At 50.8% G+C, this 25,998-nt stretch overlaps 1 protein-coding gene across 5 annotated transcripts; it reads right to left on the bottom strand.

Moving 5' to 3' along the window:
• Positions 1-7,443: 7,443 nt before the first annotated feature.
• FAM3D (FAM3 metabolism regulating signaling molecule D) lies at positions 7,444-14,734 on the bottom strand. 5 transcript variants are annotated; one of them, XM_075095474.1, is made up of 10 exons: positions 14,555-14,734; positions 13,750-13,816; positions 12,872-12,979; positions 12,548-12,568; positions 11,746-11,869; positions 11,437-11,495; positions 11,017-11,067; positions 9,654-9,738; positions 9,249-9,510; positions 8,762-9,169 (listed from the first exon to the last, which is right to left on the bottom strand). In XM_075095474.1, exons 2-10 carry the CDS (start codon positions 13,760-13,762, stop codon positions 9,080-9,082), a joined length of 813 nt encoding a protein of 270 aa, XP_074951575.1. In that variant the 5' UTR covers positions 13,763-13,816; positions 14,555-14,734; the 3' UTR covers positions 8,762-9,079. The 5 variants fall into 5 exon arrangements, with proteins under 5 accessions (XP_074951579.1, XP_074951576.1, XP_074951578.1 ...); XM_075095478.1 differs by lacking the exon at positions 12,872-12,979 and having other exon boundaries at positions 7,444-9,169; positions 9,384-9,510; XM_075095475.1 differs by lacking the exons at positions 13,750-13,816; positions 14,555-14,734 and having other exon boundaries at positions 7,444-9,169; positions 9,384-9,510; positions 12,872-13,118.
• Between the last annotated feature and the right edge of the window lie 11,264 nt (positions 14,735-25,998).

Raw genomic sequence — 25,998 nt, 5'->3', positions numbered from 1 at the left:
CGCCTTACTGGCGCAGGGGCTGCATAGCCTGTGTTTATGTGCACACCCCTATGTTGCTCCAGCACAGTTAGCTGTCTAGGGAGCCAGCATGGATGTCATGGGAGCTGGTTTTGCTCTGTGATGAAGGGTACAGCACATAGGCTGCTGATCCAGCACAGCAGGAGAAGCAGCAGTGCACATTGGGAAAGGCAGAGCCTTAAACTGAGGCAGCTGTGTGCAAATTAGCTCCCTGCTTGCACTGAGCCCATATAAGCCCTCTCAGGTCCAAAATGTCAGCCTCTCTGGAGGCAGGGAGGGGGTCATATTAGGTGTTGGAGCTGGTTTACATGTGTTGTCTGGGTACTTGGGATGAAGAGTAAGAAATAAAGCTATGATCTCTTTCCAGTAGCTAGAGCAACCTGCTGGAATGAGTTTAGCTTCTCAAGGCTGGGATGCTACAGCATTTTATTTTACTTTCTTTTAAACCTACAAAAGCCTGGAGCAGTGTCTATGCTTAATCAGAGCCCCCAGATACCACCACCTGTGGGACTTTAAAGGCCTGAAGAAGAAGAAGGAGAGAAGAGGAAGGAAAAAGTCACCTTAGAGGGCTTCTGTGGAGGTTTTGGACCAGCCCTGGTCCAGCTCTCCCGGTCTGGGCTGTGCTATGTCAGACAGAAAAGAGGACTTAAAGGTGTTTGCTGTCTCATGAGCCTGAGCTGTTATTTTCTGTGTATGTGTTAATTTTTCCCAGAAATGGGCTTTTCATTAATGATCTCCCCACTCTCATGAGGTGGTTACGGACTCCCATGGTGTGCAAAATCACCAGCTTTTGGCCCTGTCCCTCTGGACCAAGGCTTGTTGCAGGCAGCACACTGCAAGCTCTTCTCCCTGAGAGGTGCAATGCTCCAGGATGCCGAAATGTTGTGGTTCCCAGTTGCCATCTGATTTTTGGATTTGCTCCTGGGATGAGTGCCACCAAACAACTGGTGCCATTCAGTGATTGTCAGTGGGACTTGTTCTTCTCATGGGCCTTGGCACCCACAGCCCCTCTTGCTGAAAGCGGAGCGGCAGCCCTGGCTGGCAAGGGAGGATGGCTGCTGCTCCAGCGTCAGAGCAGGCAGGGTCTCTTGGAGGGCCCTTATGCTGCCCAGGCACAGGAATGCTTTGAAAGAGCTGGCAGGGACACTGGCTACTGGCTTTCTGAAATAGCTGTCAGGGAGAGCCAGGAAAATCCCGCTGTGCCTGCCAGTCTGCGGAGCACGATGGGGCAGTGGTGTCCCAGCCGACCGCCTCGGAGGGCTGTGTCCCTATAATGTCCCCTCTCATGTGAGAGGGGCTTCTGGACCATGGAGCTGCTGCTGGGTGTCACAAACTTCTGTGTTTCATGCTTCTTTGTCTTTCTGTGGTTGAGCTCTTCCAGTCCTTCTGGGAGTAATTTCAGCCTTATTCCTCATCTCATTTTTGAAGGGGTTTCAATTCCAGCTGCTACCCATGCTGGTAACCAAAGGGAAGATGCTGGTGATGACGGTCCTGGGGCTGCCTCCTTTGGCCTCGTGCAATCAGCATCCTTCTACCAGGACAGCCACCGTGCTAGTCCCTTCATGGCAGTTTCTTCCCTGTGCTCTGCTGCACCGGCATGAAACAACCCTTTTCTTTCTCATTATAGACCTCTCCTCTGCCAGCCACAGACACAGCTCCTCTTGTTCGCCTTACTCGCTCCTGTGCTTTCCAAAACAGGGGCCCAGGAATTTTGTAGTTGGGGTATGAGTTCCTAAGCTCTTGAATGGTGAGAACCAGCTTTTTGGTCAATCTGGATCTTTCATTTAATAATATAGACTTTTTAAAATTTCCCTTTAAACATTGCCCTGGCATTTTGGAGTTCTGCTCCCTGCTGGACCATTTTTGCTGCCAGTGCTAGTCAGGAAAAGTGACAGTGCTGAGTCTAGTGGATGCTGCTGTAGCTGGAGTTACCACGCATGTGTGGAGCTTATGCTGGGGTGATGCCAAGCAGGATACGTGCATGTGGAGCTGAACTGTCAGGGTTGGTCTCATGGGAGGGATGTCTCCTTTTGGGTGTTCACCTGTGTAGGGGGTCTGGAGAAGGAAGTCCTTTGCTCACCATTAAGTGATGCTGGGAAAATAAGAATGCTGCTTCCTGCCTCTTTCAAGATGGGTGGAAAACCCATCTGAAAATCATGAAAATCACAACTTTTATGTGTTATTCTCTCCCTGCCCTCGGACAGCAGCAGGCAGGTGCCTTTTTAAGACCAAGACCATTCTTCTAACAGACAAGATGACTAACTTCTACCCAGATGCTTAGTAGGAAGACAACCCCACTATTATTCTCAGCAGAGCTGCTGGAAGAGCAGTGGCACTTATTTACCTATTTGAGTGACTCCTCCTGCTAATGAGGGGCAGAACAAAAGAATTATTCCCCTTCCCACCCTTTTGCAGAGGAATTTTTTTAGGACTTGTTTTTTATTCTGGAGCTGAAGTGCTGATTTTTGTAACCTTCACCTCCCTTATTGTGTGAATAACGTGTGTGATCACTGGTGAGGAAACTCCATGAAGTGTAGTTAAGCATGTTGGTGGAGCAGCTTGGGGCAGCCAAAGTTGGTCTGAAACAGGGCTCTGCTCTGGGCCAGCCATGCTGGGATGGCTAGGGCACTTGGTACATGTCCCAGGCTACCTCACTTGTACCCTGAAAAGAAGGGTGGATGAAAGACCAGAGAATGTGTCCCATGTGTCTATACCTGTGTCCCCGCCAGCATGGATCTCAGTTCTCCAGCTGGGTCACAGGGTTACCCTCCCTGGTGGGGTGAGTTGTGTTTGTGGGAACATCCCTTGGGTGGATTAAGTGCCTTGTGATGAGCTGCATCAGGGATGAGCAACGTCAGCAAGTGTTAGGGAAAAAGCTCTGAGAGATGCAGGGGGAGAGCAGTGGCTGGTGATGGATGTGCAAGGGCAGTACTGGGGAGATGTGGCTACATTTTAGGGTTTGATGGGATTTTCATGCCGGGTGGGTGACGAAATGGGGGGCTGCGAGGGAGAAGCACTGCTGTGTGGTCTTCCCAGTTCAGTCACTGCACCTGCAGCCTCCAGAAATACTGGTCCTGTCCCTCTGCAATGCTCAGATGGAAGGCTTTTAAAGTATGCTCTCAAAGCCCCGGTTTTCAGCATGGGCAACCAGGTACTGCGGTTTGCCTGAACAAGCAGAGCCTCTCTCCCTGGCCCTGGCGTGCTGCCTCTTGTTGTTTTAAACCAGCTGCAGAGCAAAGCTCCCTGCTCAGTGCAAGGCTAATCTCAGCTCATCTGACATTAGTGTAAACTGACACCCTTGGGAATTTGGGGACAGAAAACTTTCCCTGGGGAAATGGCTGCTATGCAAACTCTGCCTTGAGAAACCGGGCAGAAGAGCAGTGGAGAGGTGCAGGTGCCTGGAAACAACCCCCACCGCTGCCTGGGGGTCTGGGAGCATTTGCCTGGGCACCCTGGGGAGAGGCTGCTGGGGAGACTGCGCTTGCAGGATTACTTGAAGGTGGTTTGCTGTGGTTAGAAGGATGTTAGCTACATTCCTGTGCTCAGCGGGGCTGGTGCTCTGCAGGGCAAAGGAATCGGCAGGGAATCAGCTCTGGCTCTGCAGCACCCCTGAACCGGCCCCTGTTGAAGTCCTTGCCCTGCAGCGAAGGGTATCCCGGCAGGGGAGTGTGTCCTGCTGGAGCCCTGCTGTTGGCTTGTACCCACGGGACAGTGGAGATACCAGAACAGGTTTTTTGGGTGCAGCTGCAGCCTTTGAAAGTAGAAATGTCCTTGGAGCCACGCTGGCAGCCTTTCCGGTCCCTTTTGTTGTAGAGCTGGGGATTGCCTTGCACTCCACAATCCACTACTGTAATCCCCTTGGAGTGCTGCTCTGGTCTAAGTTTAAAAGGGGTGCAGCTGAGACTGCTAATGCAGGCAGAGCTGGCGAGGGGTGCCAAGCCTTCCTCCTGCTCCGTGCTCCCATGTGGGTTCCCTCTGGGATGTAGCTGGTGGATGGGGTTGTGCCTGGCAGAGCCCCTGACCTGCCCCGTGCCCTGAGCCAGGCTGGTTCTACAACGGCTGGGGGAAGGAAAGTTTTCCTGCCCACCACCTGGACACAACCTGGTCTTTGGGGAGGGCTGGAGCCTGCTGTTCATGCCCCCCCCGAAATGCAGCAGAAGGACCTGTCTTTTTTCCATCCCCCATCATCATCAACCTAAGGATAAAGCAGCAACCCAGGAGCAGGCATAGAAGTCCCTGCTCTGTGCTAGCTGTACGGTAGCACAGGTTGTTGTCAACCCTGGCAACGTTTGGGAACCTGAAACAGGAGTGAAATCTCTGAGCTTTTGGTGCCCATGAAAGTAAAAATGTCTCAGCTTTTTGGGGCTGCCAGCAAGCTGAGGGTGAGCTGACATGATGGGAGAGCCTGAGCTCCTGGGAGCATTTCAAAGCCAGGCCATTCAGTGCCGGGCTGTGGTGGGATCGTGATGTTTCAGAAAGAGGAAGCAATGGGGAAAGCCATTCAAAAGCCGTCTGGTCTGGGGGTCAGGAGGCCAGCATAGATCACTTTTGAATGCAACAGGGCTGAACTGGGTGGCGCTGAGCCAAGCCTGACCTAACCAGTTTATTTCTCTGCTTTCAGTAATGCTTGTACAAATGTGCCTACGCCTGAAGGTCACGCCCATGTAAGCAAAGGTCTGGTGATTAGCTGTTGGCAGAGCGCGGCTCCTCCTGGGTGTGCCGTTTTAGCCCCGAGCCCTAGGAATGACCGTGGCTCTCCTGTGTGCTGGAGCCAGCGTGGCATCGGCGCCTCAGATGGGTGCTGGAGGAAGGGAGGGCTGGGTGAGAGCGTCACCTCCTGTACCTGCCACTTCTCTGAGGTCCAGGAGAACAGATAAATGTTTGCTTGTCCCACAGCATTGATTTTCTTTCTGGGTGTTGGTAATGCTGGCCGGTGGGCTACTTTTATGGATGTTTCCCCTGCAACAGTGTCTAGCTCTGGTTTTGGAAGAATGCCCAGCAGATTTGCAAAGTTCTGCAAGGCACCTGGCTTGGATGTGCTCACACCTCTGAAGGCCACAGACCATGCTCAGCTGAGCATGCAGGGTCCCTCCTGGGGCAAAGGGTCACTGCTGTCCCCAGTGAAATAGAAGTTACTGACCTAGTGTGGTGCACAAGTGCATTCCTCCTAGAGGCGGGAGAGAAGCTCCAGAAGTATAACACTGCATCAGGGCATCACAACTGAATAGCGATAATTTGTCTCTAGGCACTGATGTCATCACACATGAAAGCAAAATGACATCTAGCAGTATTCTCAGCACAACTATCTCTAGCTGCCTCGGCATGGCTTTGACTATGTAAAGCCCCACTTCCTTTCGGAGCTGTTTGGGTGCTCTCCCCAGGGGTTTGGAGGAGAGGGAGATGGTGTGGGACCTGGCCTGGCTCCTCCCCATCCCAGGAGGGAGCTGGCAGCAATTCACAGGCCAAGAAATACTTGGGCTTCCTCTACACTGCATCTGTGGGAGACAGCCAGCAGGCTGCTGGACATGCTCGGAGCAAGCCTGATGTTTCTCCCCAGAAAGCCAAACTTTGCCTGTCCTAATGCAATGCTCTGATCCCCTCCTCCCTGTCCTGAAAACCCCAGCAGGCCCCCATGCTGAGCCCATCAGGTGGAATTACTTAATCCACCCCGACAAATGACACCTGCACCTGTGAGTGGCTCCCTTCCCTCTAATCCCTCTCTGCCATCAGCCGCCTTAGCACGCGCAGGGCAAAACAAGCAACATGTGAGCAGATGGTGCATTCTCCATCATCCCACCACTGCTTCACCAGCCCCGAATAAAACTACCCCGTTACCTTTTTTCCGTGAGCTGCCCCCATGGTCTGACGTGTCGGCTGTGCCCTGGTCACCCGGGGCGTGGGACCGGCCAGTTCCCCGTGGTGACCGGCCCTGTTACTCCCGAGAGGATGCGCGGCTGTGCAGCTCCTGGCCCCTCGGCGGCCGCTGCAGGGAGACACGGGTGAAATCCAGCCCGTCTGCAGTGGGACCAGGCGGGAAAGCTTGCTTTTCCTCCCTTCTCCCAGCACGTGGAGAACTCATTTTCTTCATGCACCTAACGGCTGGCTCGCGCCCAGGGTCTGCCTGGGCACAAAGGCAGCTTTCATGCTGCGGATGCCCGGTTTCTAAGCTGGGATCCGTATTTTGAGAGGCTGTGGAAGATTACAGTAATTGCACTTGACAGGGCAAGATGTCACAGGATGTGGATTCGCCCGGCTGTGGGGCCCCAACACCCACTGGCCCTTGCCTGTGGCATCCTTCCTAGCTGCTGCTTTGGTGCTTTGCCAAAATAAATCTGTACCCCCAAAATAAGTCAGAATTATCCCTCTGCTTACCTGCTTGCTTCCTGGCTTTTGGGTCCTGTTGCAGCACTGGATTTTGCAAACTTTGCTCCTGCTAATGACCCAGGCTGCCCGTAGGCTGCTGGAGCCCACTGTGGCCCCTGGGTGAGTCCAGGTAACCCGGAGCTGTGTCCTGGGAGGCTGGGCAGGTAAAGGCTTGTATTTGCTGAAGTCTCTGGGGGATGCAGCACAGTGAAAACTAGCCAGGTAGGTGCTTCTCTCTGCAGTAATACAGCTTTCAAAATGCGAGGCACTAAAAAAAACTAATTTGGGGATTTCTGTCCCTGCACTCACCACCCTTTTCAGATCTGTTTAAAAAATGAGCAGGTTAAATTTAACTCCTGAAGCCATATTAATACCCCTGCTTCCCAGATTCTGGACCTTTAAAAAGCTCATATTTATTTATTGGGACATGGTGACTTTGTCAGGAATACCTCTTCAAAACACTGGCTGATGATTAAGATCCCTGCACAGGAGTTGCACTTTTTGCTCTCCCCATTTATTGAAAATAGTGATGTACCTTAGTTACTGCTCAGTGATAGATTCAGAGCTAGTTTTAACCATCTGTAATGCGCTGAAAAAGAATTTTCCTTTATTTTGGCTTTAAACCAGACTTCTAATGTCCATTGCACAGGGTTAGGAAGAGTTTCCTATGGCTGAAAGGGGCTGGCTGGCTTCTTGGCTGTAGATGATGCTGTATGCTGGTTTACCCAATGCAGCCGCTTTTACAGCTCTTAGGCTGTTTTCAGTTTGGCTTATGAGCGAATCTAGATCCTTTGAGGGGGCTTAAAATAGTTGGCATATTTATGCTGCCAGTGTGGCAGGGCTGTGTGATGTGAGGGCTGTTGTGTCTGTTGCATTGTGTTATTTCTCGCTGCTGCCATGGGTAGGGATGATTCAGCGCTTGAGATTAACTGCTGCTGTTGCAGCAGATTTAGAGAATGATTTATGGCAGAGGCTTCCCTTGATGCAATCAGGTGCATGTTAAGTGCGCAGGAGGATAAGCTGGGATAAAATACTACAGCTACTGGGGAATTCCTCTGTGATGGCTGTTTGGGGTATTTATTTCAGTTTTGCCTTCGGAAGTTCTTATAGGTATTATACAATTTATTTGGGCATTTTTTCCTCGGTTAGGGAAAACCATTTGCCTTGCTGGTTTTAGATGGTGGTGCTTGATTTTGGATCAAGGGTTTCATCCCTAAGATGGCTCGCGCAGGACAGGCTGTGTCTCTTCCTGGTCTTATCCTGCCAATGCTTCTCACTTCTTCTGCTCCTTTGGGGTGACCTATGGGCTTAGATAACCAATGTGAACTGCCTGTAGAAGCTGTGCTGAGGCAAACCCTGCTGTCAGAGGCATAAAAGGCCGTCCAGGATTGCCTTGTGTTACCCTGCACAGCTCCAAGTGCTCCAGTAGAATGCTACACCCTCACATTCTGCAAAACTGCTGGTCTGCTTTAAAGAATGGGGAAAAACCAGATACAATCATAGGAAATTAAAGTCTGTATATGATGCAAATTTACCTGTGTCCATGATGACAGATAAACCCAGGCCATCACTCATCAGGTTTATCTAATCTCAGCACTGCTTGCTCTCAGGGAGGTTTTGAGTACAGGTGGTGCTTTGGTGAATGTCCCCAGACACGAGCAGGGGGCAGATGCTCCCTCAGGACCTCCTCAGTGCTGGGCAGCAGCCTGGGAACCACCCTGGAAGGAGGCCTGTGGGGCTTTGCCGGCCTGTGTTTGGGCAGGGATCTCCCCTCTCCCGGCGGTGTCAGCTAGCCCTGGGCCGGGGCTCAGCTCTCGGATCAAGGCGGGTGTGAGGGTATCCGCAGCAGGGTGCCAGCCCGGGTGTGTTATATCGCTCCAGACTGATGCTGGCTCCAGCTCTCCTGGTAGAAGGCTCCCACCTATTGGTTATGCTGCACAACTTCAGCAAGCTGAGAAACTTGCACATCCATCCCTCCCGCTTGGCCAGGCAAGGTCGGGTTGGCGTTATCCTGGAAGTTCCATGGAGGATTTAACTTGGATTTAATCCAGGAAAGATGCAACCGGGTGGGGGAAATGCTTTGGTCTGCAAATATTAACCTACGTTGCTGCAAGCCATCCCTGTGGCTGTCTGACCTTACTGTGGCTGTAGGAGGCAGTGGGGGGCTGGCAGGAGCTCCTGGGGGGAGCTACCAAAGCCTGAGCATCCCCAGGGACACCTTTGCCCTGTGCCATGTGTTGGGGAGAGCACCCCTGTGCAGTGCTGTGGGATGGGTGATGGTGATACCCAGCTGGTGGCAGAGGACATGGCAATCCTGTGCCTGCAGGGAAAAGCTTGGATTATGCTTGAAAATGAAGTGAGAAGGTAGTGTTTTATAGTTAGATATCTTATTTAAGAAATCTGAAAAACCTTCTACAAAGTTTTTTGTTTAAAGACAGAAAAATAAAATACCCCAAATTTACCCATAGACAAGGACAGCTGGGCTGAAACCTGGCCAGGCATTTGCTGAGGCTCTGCAGGCACTTGTACAGCTCTCCTCCAAGCCCCACACAGCCCCTGCTGTGAAACAGCTGGTCCCTGGGAGCAGGCAGCCGCTGCTGGGCTGTGTGATGTGGCAGTGGTGGGGCTGGGGTCCCCACAATGGGGCTGGTGTACCAGTGAGACTGGTCTGTCCTCCATGGCAGGCTGGGGCTTGATGCTAATCCATCTTCTTGGGGGCACAGCCCTCCATCTCCAGCAGCTCAGGCCAGCCGTTGTATTTATTTGTATCTTTATCATTTTTGATGTGCTGTGGGAAAAAAAGAGAGAGAGAGAGAATATGAATGAGGAGGTTGGTGGCACAGGGCAAATTTGCAACGCGACAAAACCTGCAGCTTGGCTTGATGTTGGGGATAACACCACTGGCCCACGTCTTCTGCAGGCAGGTAGGTGAGATGTAGCTTGGGAGGTACAATGAAGAGGATGGGAGCCTCCAGAACTGGTGGCAGGGGATGGCCACTTACGTCTTCAAAGGGGCTCTTGTTCTTCATCCCTTTCGCTCCCAAGAAGACCCAATTGTCCCGGAAGCCCAGCTTGCTCACATGGCTGCTGCCCAGTTCCACAAAATGGGCCCGTATTTTGTCATTCATCCTGAAAGAGGGTAAGAAAGTGTTAGTGTGGTGCTGGGTGGGTGTCCCCTCCTGTCCACTCTCTGCTGCTGGTAGCAGCACCTCCAGCTCCCCCCAGCTGCTGGTTTTTGGGGACCCAGGCATCACTCCCAGGGCCAAACTCACTTTGTGGCAGCATCATCATAGCTGGCTGTTAGCACGATGGTGCCGTGCTTGATCTCTTGGAGGAAGGTATCCAGTTTGTCAGTGTCTGGGAGAGAAAAGCATTAGGGAAAGAAAAAGGGGTTTAGCAGCTGCATGGCAGCTGGGAGGACCTCCTCTGGGTAGGTGGGAAGTATCCTGGCTGTGCTGGTGCTAGCCAGGATTAGGGGTCATGGATTTGGGGAAGGATGGGCTCCCAGAGACTGCATTTCCCCATCTTGTGTTTCCACCTGGGGTCTCCTGCAGTGCCTGGGGCTGGTGCCTTCCTCCTGCCAGCATGACAACTGCAGGATGCAATTTGCATCTCAAGTTTGCTCAATAACCGTGAAATTTTCTAACGTTAATTTATGTCCCAACAGAAGAAATAAGCCTGCTTGGCCACAGAGCTGCCTGCCCTGTGATCCTGCCTTTGGCTGTGTTGCAGCAATAATTCCTCATCCCGCATCCATAGATGCTCGAGTCCAACACCCCATCTAGTGGCACAGGAGCCGACTGCTGTCTCCTTCCTGCTGCCTCTCCCACCACGTGTCTCTCTTGCAAACCTAGATGGATATCTCATAATATTGGTGTTCCTCCTTAAAACTCCAGAGTTACCAAGAACAGGTTGCAAAACTAAAAAGCAGAAAGGGTGATTGATCCCTGGGGAAGGCTCAAACAGCAAAGGGTAAATCAAAAACACTACAGCGGCGGATTTAGCATGTGATTTTGAGGACTCCTGCCAAAACTGTGGAGAGTTTGGTAACAGCTTTGTGATAATGGTGGAATTTACAGCATCCTGCAAGTCAGTGCCAGCCGGACTGTAGTGGGTGCTGCCCCAGCTCAGGGTATCTTGCTTTTAGGAAGATTGAAGTGGGCAGGCACAGTGACATGGTCTTTGCTGCTACCAGGCTCAGCTCCCTGTGCCCTGAGCTCCTCATTTACCCTCCTGCAAAAGGCAGGGGAATAAGCTGCTGCTTAGCCACCACCAGCATTCAAAAACTGAAAACTGCAAAATCTCAGGATTAGTGTAACTACCTGAGAAAGTAGCCTTTCCCAGGTCTTGAGTGCCCTGGTTTATTCAGTTTAGTGAAATTATGTTTTTCAGGCTATTATGCACATGTAAAAGAAGTGAAAAGCCCATCTGGGTGCGAACTCATTACGAGGACTCCAGGCTCAATTGCCTCAGGGAAAGCAGAGCTTTTACTGTCCAAGCTGGCAATTCTGGTCAAAGTCCACTAGACTTTATAATTAAATACATGACAGAGGAACAGCCTAAATAGCCAGCAGCCAGCAGTGCCGGTGTGAGCCCTGACTGGAAACCACCAGGCAGCAAAGAAACTGCACTTACCTCCAGAGTACATGTCGAATATGTCAGCTTTCAGGAGCTGCCCGTTTGTTCCTGGAAGGTTAAAATTCGAAACTGATCACAGTGAGTTTGCACTGGGGTAGCTCTAGGCTTTGCCTGGCCACCGGCTTGGGGTTCCTGTTTCTGCAAAATGCTTTGCTCTTCCCTTGGTATGTCATATTTGCTGTGATGGTGAATGTTGCTTGGTGGAGCTCATAGACCCATCGTGCATGACCCAAGTGGGTTTGCTCCCGCCTCCCTGGCAGTGCTTGCAACCATAACTGTGGCTGTTCACTCCAGGCAACACCTGACTGATGTGCTTTTGGATCAGTGGTGGTGTCTGGGATGGGGTCCCTGGTGGCCTGTGCCCTCCCCCAGGAGGGACCCCAGCCGCGGGAAGATGGTTAATGCCACCCAACTCACCGTTCACCAGTGCAATGTTCAGGCCTCTGCCAATGTTGTTTTTCAGATTGCTCATGAGGCTGGAAAGGAGAGCAGAGAGCACCCATCAGTGCAGGGCTGCCCTGGAGAGGCTGGTGCCACTGAAACAGGGCAATGTGTGGCTGCAGACAGCGAAATGCCCCTAGAAGGGTAGCAAAGAAAACTATTTCCAAATTTTTTTAACCACAAATGCACTCTGATGGCCATTGGTGTGCTCAGCAGAGGCCAGACTTGCCCTGTTCAAGCCCAGGCCAGCTGTGGCTGCCCCATCCCCCACTGTGTGCTACTTACATCATGTCATCGAAGCAGATGGAGGGTCCCACCACGTTTGCAGCACCGCTGGTGATCTTGAAGGCGAAATAGTTCTCGGGGCAGCTTTTCTTGTTCCCACATTTGTGCCGGGGCAGCTGCTCGCCTGTGAGGGAGGAGAGGAGCTGCAAGCCATGGTGTTCGCCCCATGGGGAGACACTGGCTGTGTCCCCAAGGAGCTAAGCAGAGCTGGCACTGGGGCACAGTGGCTTACTAGGAGGACAATGCTTGGACCTGCTTCTTGCATGAAGGGGGCTTGTCCCAGGATTGGGACCAGCTTTCTGTTGGAGATTTATGGTGTTGAGGCTTGGGGTGGGGTGGGATGAGCTGGCTGGGGTGCTGTTCTAGGTATAAGCAGCGGGATGGCACAGCTGATGCCGTGGGGATTGCAGAGGTGTGTGTGCTGGGGAGTCTTTGGAGCTGGCACTTGTTTCGGGCCAGCCCCTTGTGGCTTTTCTGCCCAAAGCTGCCCTACTCTGGGCCAGGGTAGGGACCTGTGCCACACTGCCTGGATGGGGCCTGCAACCTGCTTCCTGCTGTAGCCTGTGGCCTGGGGCCTGGGGATGTTTCTGCTGGGGCAGGGGGATCATGTGGAGGTTCGTGTGCTTGCAGAGCCCACCAAAGACATTGCTGCTGTGTGCAATAAGGAAATTCACCAGCATTTGGGAGGGTGGGATTTTGCCTTGGGAAAGGAGCTCTCAAGGGCAGCTATTGTGCTTTCACCATCACCCTCAGCCCTGGAGTGGTGTTAGGCAATGGAGATGAAGTTGAGAGTGGTACTCACTTCTGGGCTTGCTGGTGACACCTGTGGGTACCAAGAAGAAAGGTTAGACACCCGGGAGAGCTGCTGGCTCTTCCCCAAGTCAGAAGCAGCCATTTAGGCACCAGCTCTTCAAAAATGCTCCCTGTGGCTGGCTGCAAGCACCCCTGCAGCCACCTGCCCCGGTGCAGCTTCCCACCATGCTGTCCCCTCCCTGCCTGGGTGCCTTGGCCAGGGACTACAAGTACAAATGTTCATGGCAACTATATGCAACTCTGGGGCCTGGCATGCAGTGGGACCGCCTGCACCCTCCCTCTGGACCCAGCTGGAGCCGTGCTGGTGCCTCACCGAGCCAGCTCCGCAGGCTGATGGCTTTCCATCTGTGATCAAAGTACATCTGCACAATGACCCAGGTGCCCAGCAGTGTGATGAGCAGTGCCACGAACCGGATGATGCCTGCGAGGGGCAGGAGAGGAGCCAGGTGAGAGCAGCAGCAGCACGGGTCGGGAACCAGTGCATCCTTCTGGCATTTTGGGGACATGGTCTGTGTGCCTGGGACCAAGGCACAAGATGACAGCCAGCACTTGTGTGGCATGGGAAGGCAGCTAACACTGCCTTGAAGGAAGGCACTCCTTCCTTCATCCTTTGAAAGACTCTGATCTCTTAATTAATATCTCTAGAGTATGTGGTGGTGCTCAGATAGGCATTACTCTTCTACTGGGAGGCACTATTCATATTTCTCTCTGCATTAAAGTAAATCTGATAATTAGTCAGAAAGCTATGTAAATCCAAATATTTCTTATGTTCCCAGTGCTGGGAAGGCTGCTATCCCCCAATTAGTCACTAGCTACAGCTGAGCAGCTGCTAATACAAATGTGATTGGCATTTGGCTTTAAAGCAACACTCATTGGAGCAAAACGTTCCAGTCCTGCATGGAAAGAGAGTATAAAAATATACTTATATTGCAGCTGAATGGCTCTTATGGAACCAGGAACATCTCAATAGCCACCTTTTCCCAGCTGCAGAGTGTTTCACTGGGAAAAATACAACAGGCTGAAATCTACACAATTCTTTTAAAAACCTGATGCTTATACAAAGGCCCTTTCCCACAGTCCTGGCAGGGGAAGGTCAGGGTAGCTGGGCTTGGAAGGGACATGTAAATGAGAGGAAGCATAAAGAACTGTAGAAAAATGGACAGAGAAAAGTAAATCTGTCTCCCTCCTTACCTGCCACCCGCATGGTGGTGGGGAGAGAGAGCACAACTGAGGGTATGGTCAGTGGTCACGAGCCACCCTGAGGAAAAAGAAGGGAAAAAAGCATACCTGTAATCACCAAACCTAGGCAGATATTAGATGAAAAAACAATTGCTAGGTTTAGGCATATTTGCAATAACTAAGAGGTCACTGAAGCTGTATAAATTCTTATCAGGCACATGCTCAGTCCCACCCTGAGCAGGCTGCACTCACTGAGCTTGCTTCATTTTTAAACCTCTGAACTTTTCAGTGTGACTCTCTGCTGCTCATTGAGCTCCTGTTTCATGTCCTTTTCTCAGTAATGGATCATGCTTTTTTATTGTGATGAGCTCAAGAAGCACATTTTCAGCGATGACTTTGCTGCATTTCCTTTGCACTTCCTTCTGGGATTATGCAAAACAGGTTTCAAATATTAGGGAGTGCAAAATGCTGTCTGAGGACAAGCTGCAATTTGACCTTGCCCATTCAGAGGAATCTGTGGGAACAAGCTCGTCCTACTTAAAACCAGAAAGGGAAGAAGTGCTGAGCTGCTAAGCTGGGAAGAGCAGCCAAGTTTGGGGACACCTGACTTAAGAACAGAAATGTTTCCACTTGTCCAAATCCTGCAACATCTTCACCCATGTGAATGGGAAGTGGTTGTAATTTAGAGCATAAACTATCTCCTATCTGAGTAAGTCCATATGCCCCCCTGCCTCCTGCTGCCAGCCCCAAAGGATGGGACAGGCACCTGCCACCCCATGTACCCCCCAGCCTAGGGGCTGGGGGCCCACACTCCTACCTTTGAAATTCAGGGATGCAGCCTGATGAAAGTCCGACCTGGAAACCACCCCAGCGTCCTAAGGCAAATTGTCACCTGTGAAACATGTGTCCAGCCTAATGTTAACTAAAGCAGCCCTTTAGTGAGGCTTGACGTAGAAAATTTGTGAAAGAGCTACACTGAGAGTTGCTTTTCCTGTTTGAAGGGTAAATAAGGAGCAATGGGTTGTGGCTGGGCTGGGCTGAAAGTTGATTTCAGGCTGCTGCGTCATGAGGAAGGAGAGAAGAACTTTGCCACTGCCTCCTGCCCAGCCCTGCTCCGGGTCCCCTCCCAGGGCTTAAGTTAAGTGAAAGTGCCCATGGCCATGTGGTTGACTAGCTGTGGTGCAGCATGCTCCCTTGGCCCCCTTGGCATGGACCCGTCCTCCCCTCCTCAGTGACCTGGTGAGATGCTTCTCCCCTGGCTTCCTCTGCACCCTGGGGCAGGTTGCAGCACCACTGTAAGGGGCTTTTAGGCAGCCTTAAAAACAGGCATGAAAACGATGTGCACTGCAAGAAGAAAGCTGCAGCTTTGCTGCTTGGCCTGCAACCCCGGAGGGAGTTTGCAGCGGGCCAGGGTGGCTGGTGCCTGGCCAGAGCAGCAGCCCTGCAATGACATTTCAGCTGTCCAAAGCGGCAGCCCAGCACCGCTCCCCACAAAGCACCTCCACTGCAACCGTGTCTGCCGTGAGGCTGAGGCAAGGAGGAGGTGCCGAAGCAGCTTCCCATGGGAGGGTGGCCTCATGGCTTAGCTGCCTTTTAAAGGAAGCCTTGGAAGGTGTTTGTGTATCCTTGTGTGTTGCAGCAGTGTGCTTTTGATAGGGTGTCAGCTAAGCACACTTGCTTCCCAGCAGCATCTCACTTCTCTCTGCAGCTATTCCTCCCAGATGAAGGTGGCCATGAGCGGGAATCTGCCTCTGCAGGAGGTGGCATGGGATCCGCAGTGCCCACAGCCCACCCATGCCTCCTTGTCCTGGCCTGTCCCAGCCCCCCAGCATGGTATCCCTGAAATGGGTTTTAACCTCATGTTGGAACTGGCATGAACAAGCCCATTTCACTGAGCTGGTGGAAGAGACGCAGAACTGAAAATGGACGCTTTAAAGGTTTTGGAGGACGAATGCTGCCCATGGCTGGATCTGGCAGGACAGCACTGGGCTCTTGCCTTTTGCTCCTTCCAGCATGGAATTTTGCTTTTTAAATGCAGGGAGCCTCTCCCATGCCTGTCTTCCCAGCCTGGTGCCTGATGAGGTGACGGGTGTAATGGGAGCAGAAGACTAGTCCTTAATATCCCCCTTGGCAAGTTGCAAAGTCTTAAAAGTATTGATGTGCTTTTGTAGCCTATTGAGTTTCCCTCCAAATGCCATGAGCAGAGCCTGGAGCTGGTGAGGATTTGGACCTGGGCCATGATTCAGACACAGCGAGTGGAGCAAAACTCCTCTGGGTTTGCAAAACTGTCCCCATTTGGTCCCCTCCACTTCACAGGACACTGGCTTCACCGGGGCCCATTGCACAGTGCTATCCTTTGCCAAATTTGTGTTTTTTCTATGCACATATTGATTTTGTTGCAGAGGAAGAGAAATGGAAAAATAAACCGATAAACACTACCACTTTAGGGAAATCACGTATTTATTTGGGCTATTTATCTTCACCTTAATCTCAGGTAAATTTTATTGGGTGAATTCCCTGGGTGCTGAAATTCCTGGAACCTGACTGCATTACAAGAGGGTAGCCCAGTCCTGGGATTTCTATTATATTCTCTTTTAATTGTTCTGATTGATTTTTTTTTTTTTTTTTTTTTTTTTTTGTTGCTAAGGCTGTGCTGGAGAAAAAGCCAGATGTACTCTGCCAGAGAGTGACTTGCAGGAGGGGGAGAAAGGAAGGAACTGTGTGGGTGATAAACAGTTATTTGTCTAACAAACGTGAAACTTATTTGTTTAAAAAAAAAAAAGGTGCTCAGACAAATATTGCTAAAGAGTTCTGTTGTGCTCTAAGACAAAGGCTCCACCTCAAGCCTGCTCAGGACTGAAGTGCCACTTGGCAGCACTGAGTTATTGCTGCCAGGAAGAAACTGGGGCAGATCCCTGCCCTCACAGAGAGGCTTTCCAGGATGCGGTGGGTGAATGTTGCCATTTCTTCCCAGCACTGGAGGAAAACTTCACTTCTCTTCCCCAGAAACTTCTGGCATTGTTGGTTTTGGGTTTGTTTTTTCTTGCTGCTTTTGAGGCCCAAACATCCCTCTCTCCCCCAGCAGGTCCCTGACCATCAATGAGATATCATTTTGGTGCAGGGTGGGGTGTGGTTCCAAAGAGGGTGGCTGTCAGATGTCACCCATGCCCACAGCCAGTGAGTCACCCCTCCAAAAGTTAGGGTTTTCCTGCAAAACTAAATGCAGGGACACAGAAGGGGCCTAGTGCAGGGTTGGTGCGCCCTGCAGCCATGTGTCCAGGGCTGGTGGCACCACAGGAGAATGGAGGATGCTACAATGCCATTTTTAGTCTCAAAAGTAGTCAATGCAACTGAGCTTGGCTGAGTTACTCAGTGGGAGAGCGCTGTTTGCCAGAGGGTTTATAAATTCCTCAGCTCATAAAAATGCTTGCCCAGCTGCTGTACCCACCAAACAGCTGAAGAGGTGATCTTATGGTGAAAGAGCCCCCAGCACAAGTCAATAGTTAACTGGGGTAAGGCCCTGATCCTGAAACAGAAACCAGACAGGATGTACGCGGTGGTGGGCAGGAGTGTGGGGCTGGAGCTAGCCATGGCAGCTGAGCCCTGTCTGAGAGCAGGACTGCAGCCAAGGTGGGATGTGACACCTGAAGGTGCTTCTGGGGAAGCTGGGCTCTAGGGCTGGTGCAAAGGGCACAGGCAAGTTTTGGTGCCTGCTGCAGGTGCACCCCTGCCTGCTGCATGGTATGGGGCAGGGATGGCCCCATCCTGCTCTCGGCTGCCTGTGGCTGCCAGAGGAGCATCACCTATCCGTGGCTGCTACCGATTTGGTCTCCTGTTCTTTTATTTACCACTGGTGGCTGCTTGTCCAGTTCTCCACACATGTCACTGATCCCGAAGCTAAATCCCTACGAGCTCGCCTCTCTGGTGAGTTTTCCCCAAGCAGTGAATCAAGAGCTGTGGCAGTGATGAGAGATGGAGAGGGGCGATTACATCCCCTTGGGCATGGGAATGGTGGCTGGCAGCTTGGCAGGCAACTCTGTGCCATGGATTGTGGGTTGTACCAAAGCAGCCTGTGCCAAAACCCCAGGGCAAAAGGACAGACACAAATATTGGTGCTCAGGGCTGGCAGCAAGCCGTTTGCTGGGAAGAGGTGCTTCTTGGGACCGAAAGCACAGGGTAAGCGTGGACCATGCGGCAGCCCCTCCACTGGGCAGCCACAGCGAAGGGCTCTGGTGTTTAGTAATTGCATGTATGGGAGGACCTGAAGCGCATTTTTGGCAGCTAGAAAAGCCCTGGGTGCAAGCACCCTGAGGGCTCCTGCCTGGTGCCTGGGAGGTGTCCTGGCAGTCAGGGCTGTGTGCTGGAGCATTGCATAGTGAACGCCCTGCAAATTAATCCAAAGCCATGATGGATAAAGGGATTTCACCTGGACTTACACATCACACAGCTGATTCTACGATATGTCCTGTAATGGGTGAAAACACAGATTTAACCCTTGCTATTAACACAGGTAATGCAATAATTCTAAGAAACTGGCACATCTGCGGAAAGGATGCCAGTGCATGGGGTGTCTCCTTCACCTCCATGCCAGGAGAAGGAGGAACAACTAAAACCTTCCACATCCAACCCTCTAACCTGTCAGCAAGTCAAAAGGAAAGATCTGCAGAAAGGCATTATTTCAGTCTTGCTCTAGAAACCCTATTTCCACGAGGCGGCTGGGGAAGGGCAAGCCTACATACTGCTCAGTTTCCTGGGTGCGCCGCCCCTCTCTGCAGGCAGTGTTCATGCCAGGGCATTGCAGGGAGCTGGGGCACCATGTGCTCAGCAGCACGGTGGTGCGGCTGCCCACTCCAGCCTGACCCGGCCCTCCGTGACTCACAGCACCTCCCAGAGCCTTATCTTGCTGCCTGGCATGGGACTGTGTGCCCCGATGTGCTGCCCTATGTGGCATAGTGGCTGGCAGTGGTTGGGAGCAGCTGTCCCGTGGGAGGGGAAAAAAAATATAATTCCTGTGGCCACGAGATCATATTTCCTTTGGAGGTTTATTTCCACTTTGGCACTTGCTTTTTTTGCCACATCACAAGAGGAAAACCTCTCCTAGGGCAGCAGTATGACTGGCTGAGGGTGCTGCAATGGGAGTGGGTGCGTATGAAGCCAAGTCTAGTGTCCCCTGGTGTGGGATAAATCCGGAATAATCTGATCTGGTGGGTTTTCCCCCTGGCTGCACTGCATGTGTGCAGGCTGGCCCTGAGCGCTGCTTCACTGCCTCTTGTTTGGAGGAGGCTGGAGGTTCCTTTTTCAAATAAGCATTTATTTATCCAGCACCAGTCCTGAACTCCAAAGGAGTCCTGAGTAGATATAGATTTAGGCTTTTTTCTTTTTAATCATTTATTGTTATTATTATGTTTCTGAAGGAAGAAATCACTCCTTAGAGACTCCAGCTCCGCAGTTAGCGCTAGAGGACTTATACATTTTCCAAAGCTGAACCTCATTTATGTGGCAGCTGAGAACAAAGGCATTCCCAGTCCTTTTTCCTTTTTCTTTTCCATTCCCATCACTTAGGACAACCAATGGCTTCTCTTGGAGCTTTTAAGCAATTTTCATCCAACAGCCAGCAGTGGCAGCCCTGTCTTCGGGACTGCAGCTTGCAGAGGGCTGGAGCAGAGCCCCTCTGGGACTGACACTGCTCCCTGGTAATTAGTTTAATACCTGAGGGTGGTCTCTGCAGAAAACTGTGCATTGAGCTTTTCTTTGCCCTAGCACTGGTCCCCAGTGCTGGGCAAGGGGTGCAGGGTGCAGCCCGAGTGCTGGGCTGTGCGGCAGAGGAAATCAGAGCCTTTACACTGAAACCTTCCAGAAAGGGAGCAGAAAAGCAAACACAGGCCTGTGCTTTGCATTGGGATAATTATTGCCCTCGGAAGGAAATTTTAGCTGTGGTGAGAGTCTGGGCTTAAACAGCACAGTCTAAATCAGAAACCTCCTCCCTCTCCGGGGAAATATCCTTCCTATTAGTTTGTTTAGCTGCTGGCAATAACTGGCTCAGCTCAATAACGAAGCGCCCCAAGCCCCAGCATGCCGCAGCATGCGTCTCTGCTCTGTCCCCCTGCTTCCTGCCTGTGCAGGAGCTGGCGCACAGCACAGGGCTTGTAACGCCCTGGGGGATGCCTGGTTCATGATGGTTTTCTCTTCCTGCTTCAAGGGACCTGAGGCCTCCCGGGTCTTCTACGGAGATGGAGACATTGCTGCTGCTTGCAGAGGAAACAAGCAAAAAACATCAGAAGGGCAGGGGGCCTCATCATCCCAACGAAGAAACCTGGTGTGAAATGCTTCTGCTCTTTGCAACTGCACATTTCATCCAAGAGGTTTCCCTGAAATCACAGGAAAGGATGGGGAGCTGTGCGCTTCTCTTGTGGGACGTGGCTGCAGCACAGCCCTAGCGCTGGTGCTGGTATGGGGAGCCCCTAAGTCCTGTCTCAGTGCCCTGTGGTAGCCCAGGCTTTGCCCATCCACTGTGGCACATGGCAGAAAGGTGCTTTTAAATCACACATAACATTAGTGAATACATCAAGTGGTGGGAACAGGGCACCAGTTTGGTCTCGACTCAGCAAATAATTAACTTGTGCAGTGCAATGGAATTACACTAGTCTCATCTGCAGGCTCCCCCTGGGAGGCTTCTGCATGATACAGAGAAAGAGAAATTAAGAAAAAAAATAGTAGATGTGATATCAAAAAGCTGCCAGGATGGGGAATGGATAATCTGTGGTGCAAGTCACTGCACTGTGATGAGCACCATGGTAGGATCAGGAGGAGTGAGCTGCTCTCCTCCTACCTTCTTGTGCCAGCACTGGCTGCATGGGTCCCGTGCAGGACTGTAGTCGGTGGTGGGGAGTGTTGGGGCACTGGTGGCTCCTGCCAAAAAATCCCAGTGGCTGCAGGACTGTCCCTCTCAGGAGCTGTTTCCTACAAGAGCTCAGCACTAGGGAGAGGCTCCCTGCTGAAGATCCCTTGTCCACAGGGCTCCACAGCTCCTGCAGGGACACACTGCTTTGCAGGTGCTCTCTGGGCTAAATTAATCACAATTTCTGCCATTCTTAGGAAAGGTTTGGCCACTGCTGCTTTGCAAACTTTGTCCTGAAAAGTGGTGTCGCTGTATGGTTTCAGATTGCTTGTGCTGGGCTAAGCCATGTACTGCAGATGTTAAATGAAGCACCTTTAAAAGGAAACAGTCTTTCACTTATCTGTTTTTCTAGTGTTAAACACCACCTGCATTTTCTGCACACTATGTGCAGGAGGGTGAGGGTTGCCCCTGCAGTCCACACCTCCCCACCTGCGCTGCTGCAGGGGATTATTCACCCACCAATAAACCATCCTGCTCCGGTACTCACCTCTCCTCTTCCACTTTTGCATAGCTTAGTAAACAGCAGTATTTCATCGACTGAAGATAGAATCATGCCAGCAAACTGATGACCCATCCCACAGGTTTCACCAGCGTCCCAGTGACCGAGCACAGCCTGAGTGTCTGGGTGAAATGTCAACAGGGTTACCTTGTGCCAGATGGGCTGGAAGAAGAAATGTGCAAGGGCAAAGTTTGATATTAGGGATGATACCACAATATTGGGTAAAAAGGTGAAAATACTGTTTCACAAGAGCAGGGAGTGTTTGGTTGGCAAGGGGGTTTGGTGTGCCGGCATCTCTCGCACTTCAGCACGGTGGTGCTGGCTATTGGGGGTGCTGTTGTGTAGCGCATCTGCTGCGCCCGCTGCAGCCCTGGCAGCACAGCCCACTGGTGCTGGCTTTGCTGCTAGGAGAAAAAAATAAATAAGGGAAATCATAACTGCTTTTACCATTAAAAGAGAAATTAGCTTGTGCAGTGCTAAGCCCCCAGTCGTCAGGCCCAGTGCAGCCAATCTGTTTTTATTGTTTTGCAGGGCTCCTCTGCAACCGAACGATGACAAATACCAGGAATTAGAGGAGTGTAATTACTCCATATTAGCTGAATTCACAGTATAGACACAGATCATAAACAGCCATTGATTATTCCTAATTTCACATTTTTAGTATTCTGAATTGCAGCAATTATGCCTGTCTGAGGGAATTAGTTTCTCTTTCAACCCCTCAGGTCTTCAGTCACTGCCCTTCCACTAAGATACTTTTTTTTGCTGCTGCAGAAGCGGACATTTACCACAAACCCCTCCCTATTTCTACAACAAAATGCCTCTCCCTCCCTGCAGTGCCCAAATCTCTCTGGCTCTGCAGCCCAAGGCTGCCAGCTGCCTCAAAACACAAATAGATGCCCGGTGTGATCTGTAACGGGGCTGCAGCTTCATTTCACCCAGGTTCGTTGCAGAGGTAATTAGCAGCCCTGGCTCTCGGTGCGGGTGTTGCAGGGATGCAAGCAGGAAGGGGCCTGGGCAGCACCAAAGCTCACCAGCCATCTCCTGGTTGGTGCCATGCAAGCGGTGTTCATGTTTTAAGCACCGTGTCTTTTTTGAAACATGGTCACAGGCCTGGGCATGATCTCCAAAAGCTAATTCATGCCTCCAGTGAAATCATGCTGGGGGCGTCTGTCTCTGTAATGGCTGTGCCCTCCCCGGACAAGATGGGTGAGAGGGACTGGTAGACGTCACTATTTTCTTGTTACAGAGCACAAACAGTATTAAAAAATGAAAGTAGATATAAAATATTAATATTTGCATGGGAAATTTCTAACCCTATTAGTATCATATCATTAAATTTGTTTCTTAAGCACAGGCAGTGATTTCATTACAAAGTGTAGTGGAGCATAATGCCAGCTCTGCAGCACTGGTTCGGTCAATTAATGATGAGAGGGGGAAAGATCCAATGGAAGAGCCTTTGGGACTTGCATTTTGTTTTGCTCCTAGTAAATACCGAGGGATGGTGGGTGACCATGACTGGCCATGTGCTGCGCTCACAGATGCTCTGGCGCATTCAGCTGTGGACCCTATGGCTGTGGGAGAGGAGGAGGAGGAGGGTGAGAGGACAGGCTTGCTCGCTCCCTGCCACAGGCCATGATCTCCTGAGTTATTGCAGACAGTTTGGTCTGACCCACACAGCAGTTCTGGCATTTTTATCTATTTTGACATGATTTGCCCATCCTGGGTTGTGGCAGTGCAAAGGGACGAGGGTCCAAGAAGCCTGTGGTCTGAAGCACTTCCCACTGCTGGCATTGGGCAGGGAGTTATTTATTCCAGGCAGCAGCTGCGGCCACTGAGCAGCAGCAGAAGTTTTTTATTGCGCCCATTCCTAGGACACTGAAGAAGGATTATGCATGCTTCCACCACGCCAGCTTTTTATTAGATTGCAGGCAGGGGTTAAAATGATCCTTGTCAGCACAAATATAATGCCCAGGGTGATGGGAGCAGCATAAATTGAGGACAAGAGGTGGCTGCTTTTACCACTGCTCTCAGGAATGCTCTGCTGTTTTACTGCATCATTCACTCTTTAGTTGGGACATTTCCCTCTGGCCGGGGGATGTCTTTCCTTTTCTGCCAATGAGGTGCAATAAATAAATGGCCTAAGACACAGACTCTGAGGGGAGGCGGAGCGCAGAGGGCAGATTAGCGGCTGCACCAAAACCCTTTGAATCTCCCTGGTTTGCTACCATGGCACTGATTTTGGTACGCCTGCCCCAAGCTGGAGACACAGGGGCTGTTCCATGGTGGTGAGGAGTCCTCAGCAGTACAAATCACACAGGTGCTTTCATCTGTTTGTCACCTGTTTTTTTTCTGGAGTACTCACGTGCTAGGAGGAGACGGTGGTCCTCAGTGCTGGGCTGGGAGCAGAATTAATTTGTGGCTGGTTCTGATATGTCTGTGTTGTTGAAAAGCAATATTTGAAGGAGCATATGGTAATCCTGCATACCCGGCTGGCCAGATTTGCTTATCGGTTACAGCAGAGCAGGACTATGGGGATGCATCATCTGAATGCTCCAAAACTGCTGCTGTTTGCTGTAATGAGGCAGAGTGAGCCATTATGGGCTGCCTCACACGAGGAACAGCAGTGGGAAGCACGGTGACGTCGAGCATGTGAGCCTGCAGGTGGAGACACAGTCTGGGGAGCCCTTCCCTTGATACAAAGGTTAGGTGGGGGATCCAGTTTCCAGCTACAATGCCATTAAAAAGACAACATGTATACCCTTCTTGCAGATGCTCACTTTATATAAATAGGCTTTTGCAGGACTGAAAGAAAACCAGGAAAGCCTTCCAGATGCAGCTCGCAGGTGCAGGTATAGCTCTTTGGGACCATGGTGCCAACAGATCATCAATAAACACCTTGCTCAGGTGAGTAAAGAAGGGAGGGTAAGCAGGTAAACCCACCGGTCATAGGTGGAAGGTAGCTTCGAGCAATATAACAGACCTCTTGCCTTTGGGAGCTGTTGCACAGGCTTTGGCTTTGCAGCTGGAGCTAAAGTGCATTGACTCTGGTCTTTCTGAATCTGGCTTATGCTAAAGCACAGCCTTAAAACCTGTGGCTGCCAGGCTGGGTCATGTGCAGCCCTGAGAACCCTGCATGCTGTGGGGGTCTGGTACACAACCATCCCATTTTGGGACTGCAGGGCAGCTGGGGGTAAATAACGTACTCACTGAGCTGTCCTGTTATTTTTATTTGCCTACAGTAGTAGCTGATTAATTAGGTATCTTCCACCCCTACTCCACCAACCTCCCTGTGCTTGCAGCAGAAGAACTCTTGCCTTTGTGCTGCTAATGGACCTCGCGGATCCAGCAAACCATTACAGTGCAGACAAAATGTCTCTTTAAAAAGTGCAATAGAAATTAAACTCGCCACTGAGAACAAAGCCAGTGGGGCTTTTTGCATCTACTGCTTTTATTGTATTCTGTAACATTTGTAAAGTAGATCACTTTTATTGAGAGCGCCTATATTTTCTCCCAAGCTGTAATTCCTAGACTTCTTAAAGAAGATTTCTGCTCACAAAGGAAATGAAAGATAGAAATATGATGCTCTCTGACATTCTAACATGCTACTGAGACTCTGAATTAAAAGGAACAAACTCAGAAAGTATCATTTATACAGCAATCAACTTTAAAAAGTCACCATCTGCTAAGAGTTACCACCCGGTGTAACTGTGTCTTTATTGCTAGACAGAGAATAGGAAATAACTTGGGGAACTCTCCTGCACCTGCTGGGTTTTTTGTGGTGGCACACACACACTGAACTGCGGTGGCTGGTGTGCCGCAGGGTGCCTATTGCAAGTCTCCTTTTACTCCAACTCACTACAGAATATAAATCTGAATACAGGTGCCATTAGGAGAAATGATTTGGGGTTGTTAAAGTTATAGCACAGTGTCAGCTTTTTGAAAGTCTAAAGGGCAAAAGAAATGACCAGAGCTGGAATGAGGGACCTGGCTTGGGTTTATATAGGGAAACCTGATTTTTTTTGCTTGCTGCTCACCTCCTTGCTACCCCCCACCCCAATGACATTTTCTGGCCTCTCAGAGCCCTTTCTAGTTTTGTCTTGCCTATTTTTTCATAATTGATCATGATATTATCAAATTATTTGCCCTGAACAACTTGACTAGAACTCACCTTGCAGGTTTTTGCCTCATTTTGGTCTTCCATGGCTCACGGTCTCCTGGGAAGGTTGTGAACTTTTTGATACAAAAATTTCCCATAAAATTTTATGTCTTCCACCAAGCCCACTCTGCATTCAGGTGATCCTTAGCATAATTTAATCCTTTCTGCTGCTACTGCCCAATCTCTCTCTCTCTCTCTGCAATTGTATTGGGTTCCCCTCTCTCTCCATGCACAAGTCTCAACTACAGCAATACAATTGTGCGCACCATTTGAAGTCATCGGTTTCTTGGGGTGAGCTGGGAACTGAGCTATGTTCACAAGACATATAAGCCAAAAAAGCATGGAAACACCTGTACAAGTTATTTCTGCGTTGAATGCCTTGAATTTTATACAACAGCACCAGGTGCTGGGAAGCTACAGTGGCTTTTCCCTGCTGCGTTCCCCATCACTGTGCAACATTTTTTGTGTTGGTATGGGCTGCTTGGGTCAGAAGCAAGGCTGGGCCTGAGATGCAAATAAATAAACATGCTTGGAAAAGCAAACTGATATGCAGTGGTTTGAAATGAATAAAGGAAAATACCTGTGTCCTTGCAGTGAACATCAGTGAGTTCCCTCATGCCGATACCTTCACCAAGCCCCATTGCTGTCAGTGCTGCTGAGAGGCATCATCTCATTTTGAGCTGATGCACCAACACAGACCATGGCAGA

Source organism: Phalacrocorax aristotelis, chromosome 6 (assembly GCF_949628215.1).
Source record: "Phalacrocorax aristotelis chromosome 6, bGulAri2.1, whole genome shotgun sequence".
Taxonomy (NCBI): domain Eukaryota; kingdom Metazoa; phylum Chordata; class Aves; order Suliformes; family Phalacrocoracidae; genus Phalacrocorax; species Phalacrocorax aristotelis.
The sequence above is the reverse complement of the archived record's forward strand: the minus strand, read 5'-3'. Positions and strand labels throughout refer to the sequence as shown.

Bases quoted from the DNA above. Each gene is read 5' to 3' on its own strand.
- FAM3D (XM_075095473.1), bottom strand. From the start codon at position 13,064: ATGTCCCCAAAATGCCAGAAGGATGCACTGGTTCCCGACCCGTGCTGC. The intron at 11,870-12,547 runs GTGAGTACCACT...CCTCCCTCACAG, and splicing joins TGTCACCAGCAAGCCCAGAA to GCGAGCAGCTGCCCCGGCAC. The intron at 9,739-11,016 runs GTAAGTGCAGTT...TTTCTCTCCCAG, and splicing joins ATTCGACATGTACTCTGGAG to ACACTGACAAACTGGATACC.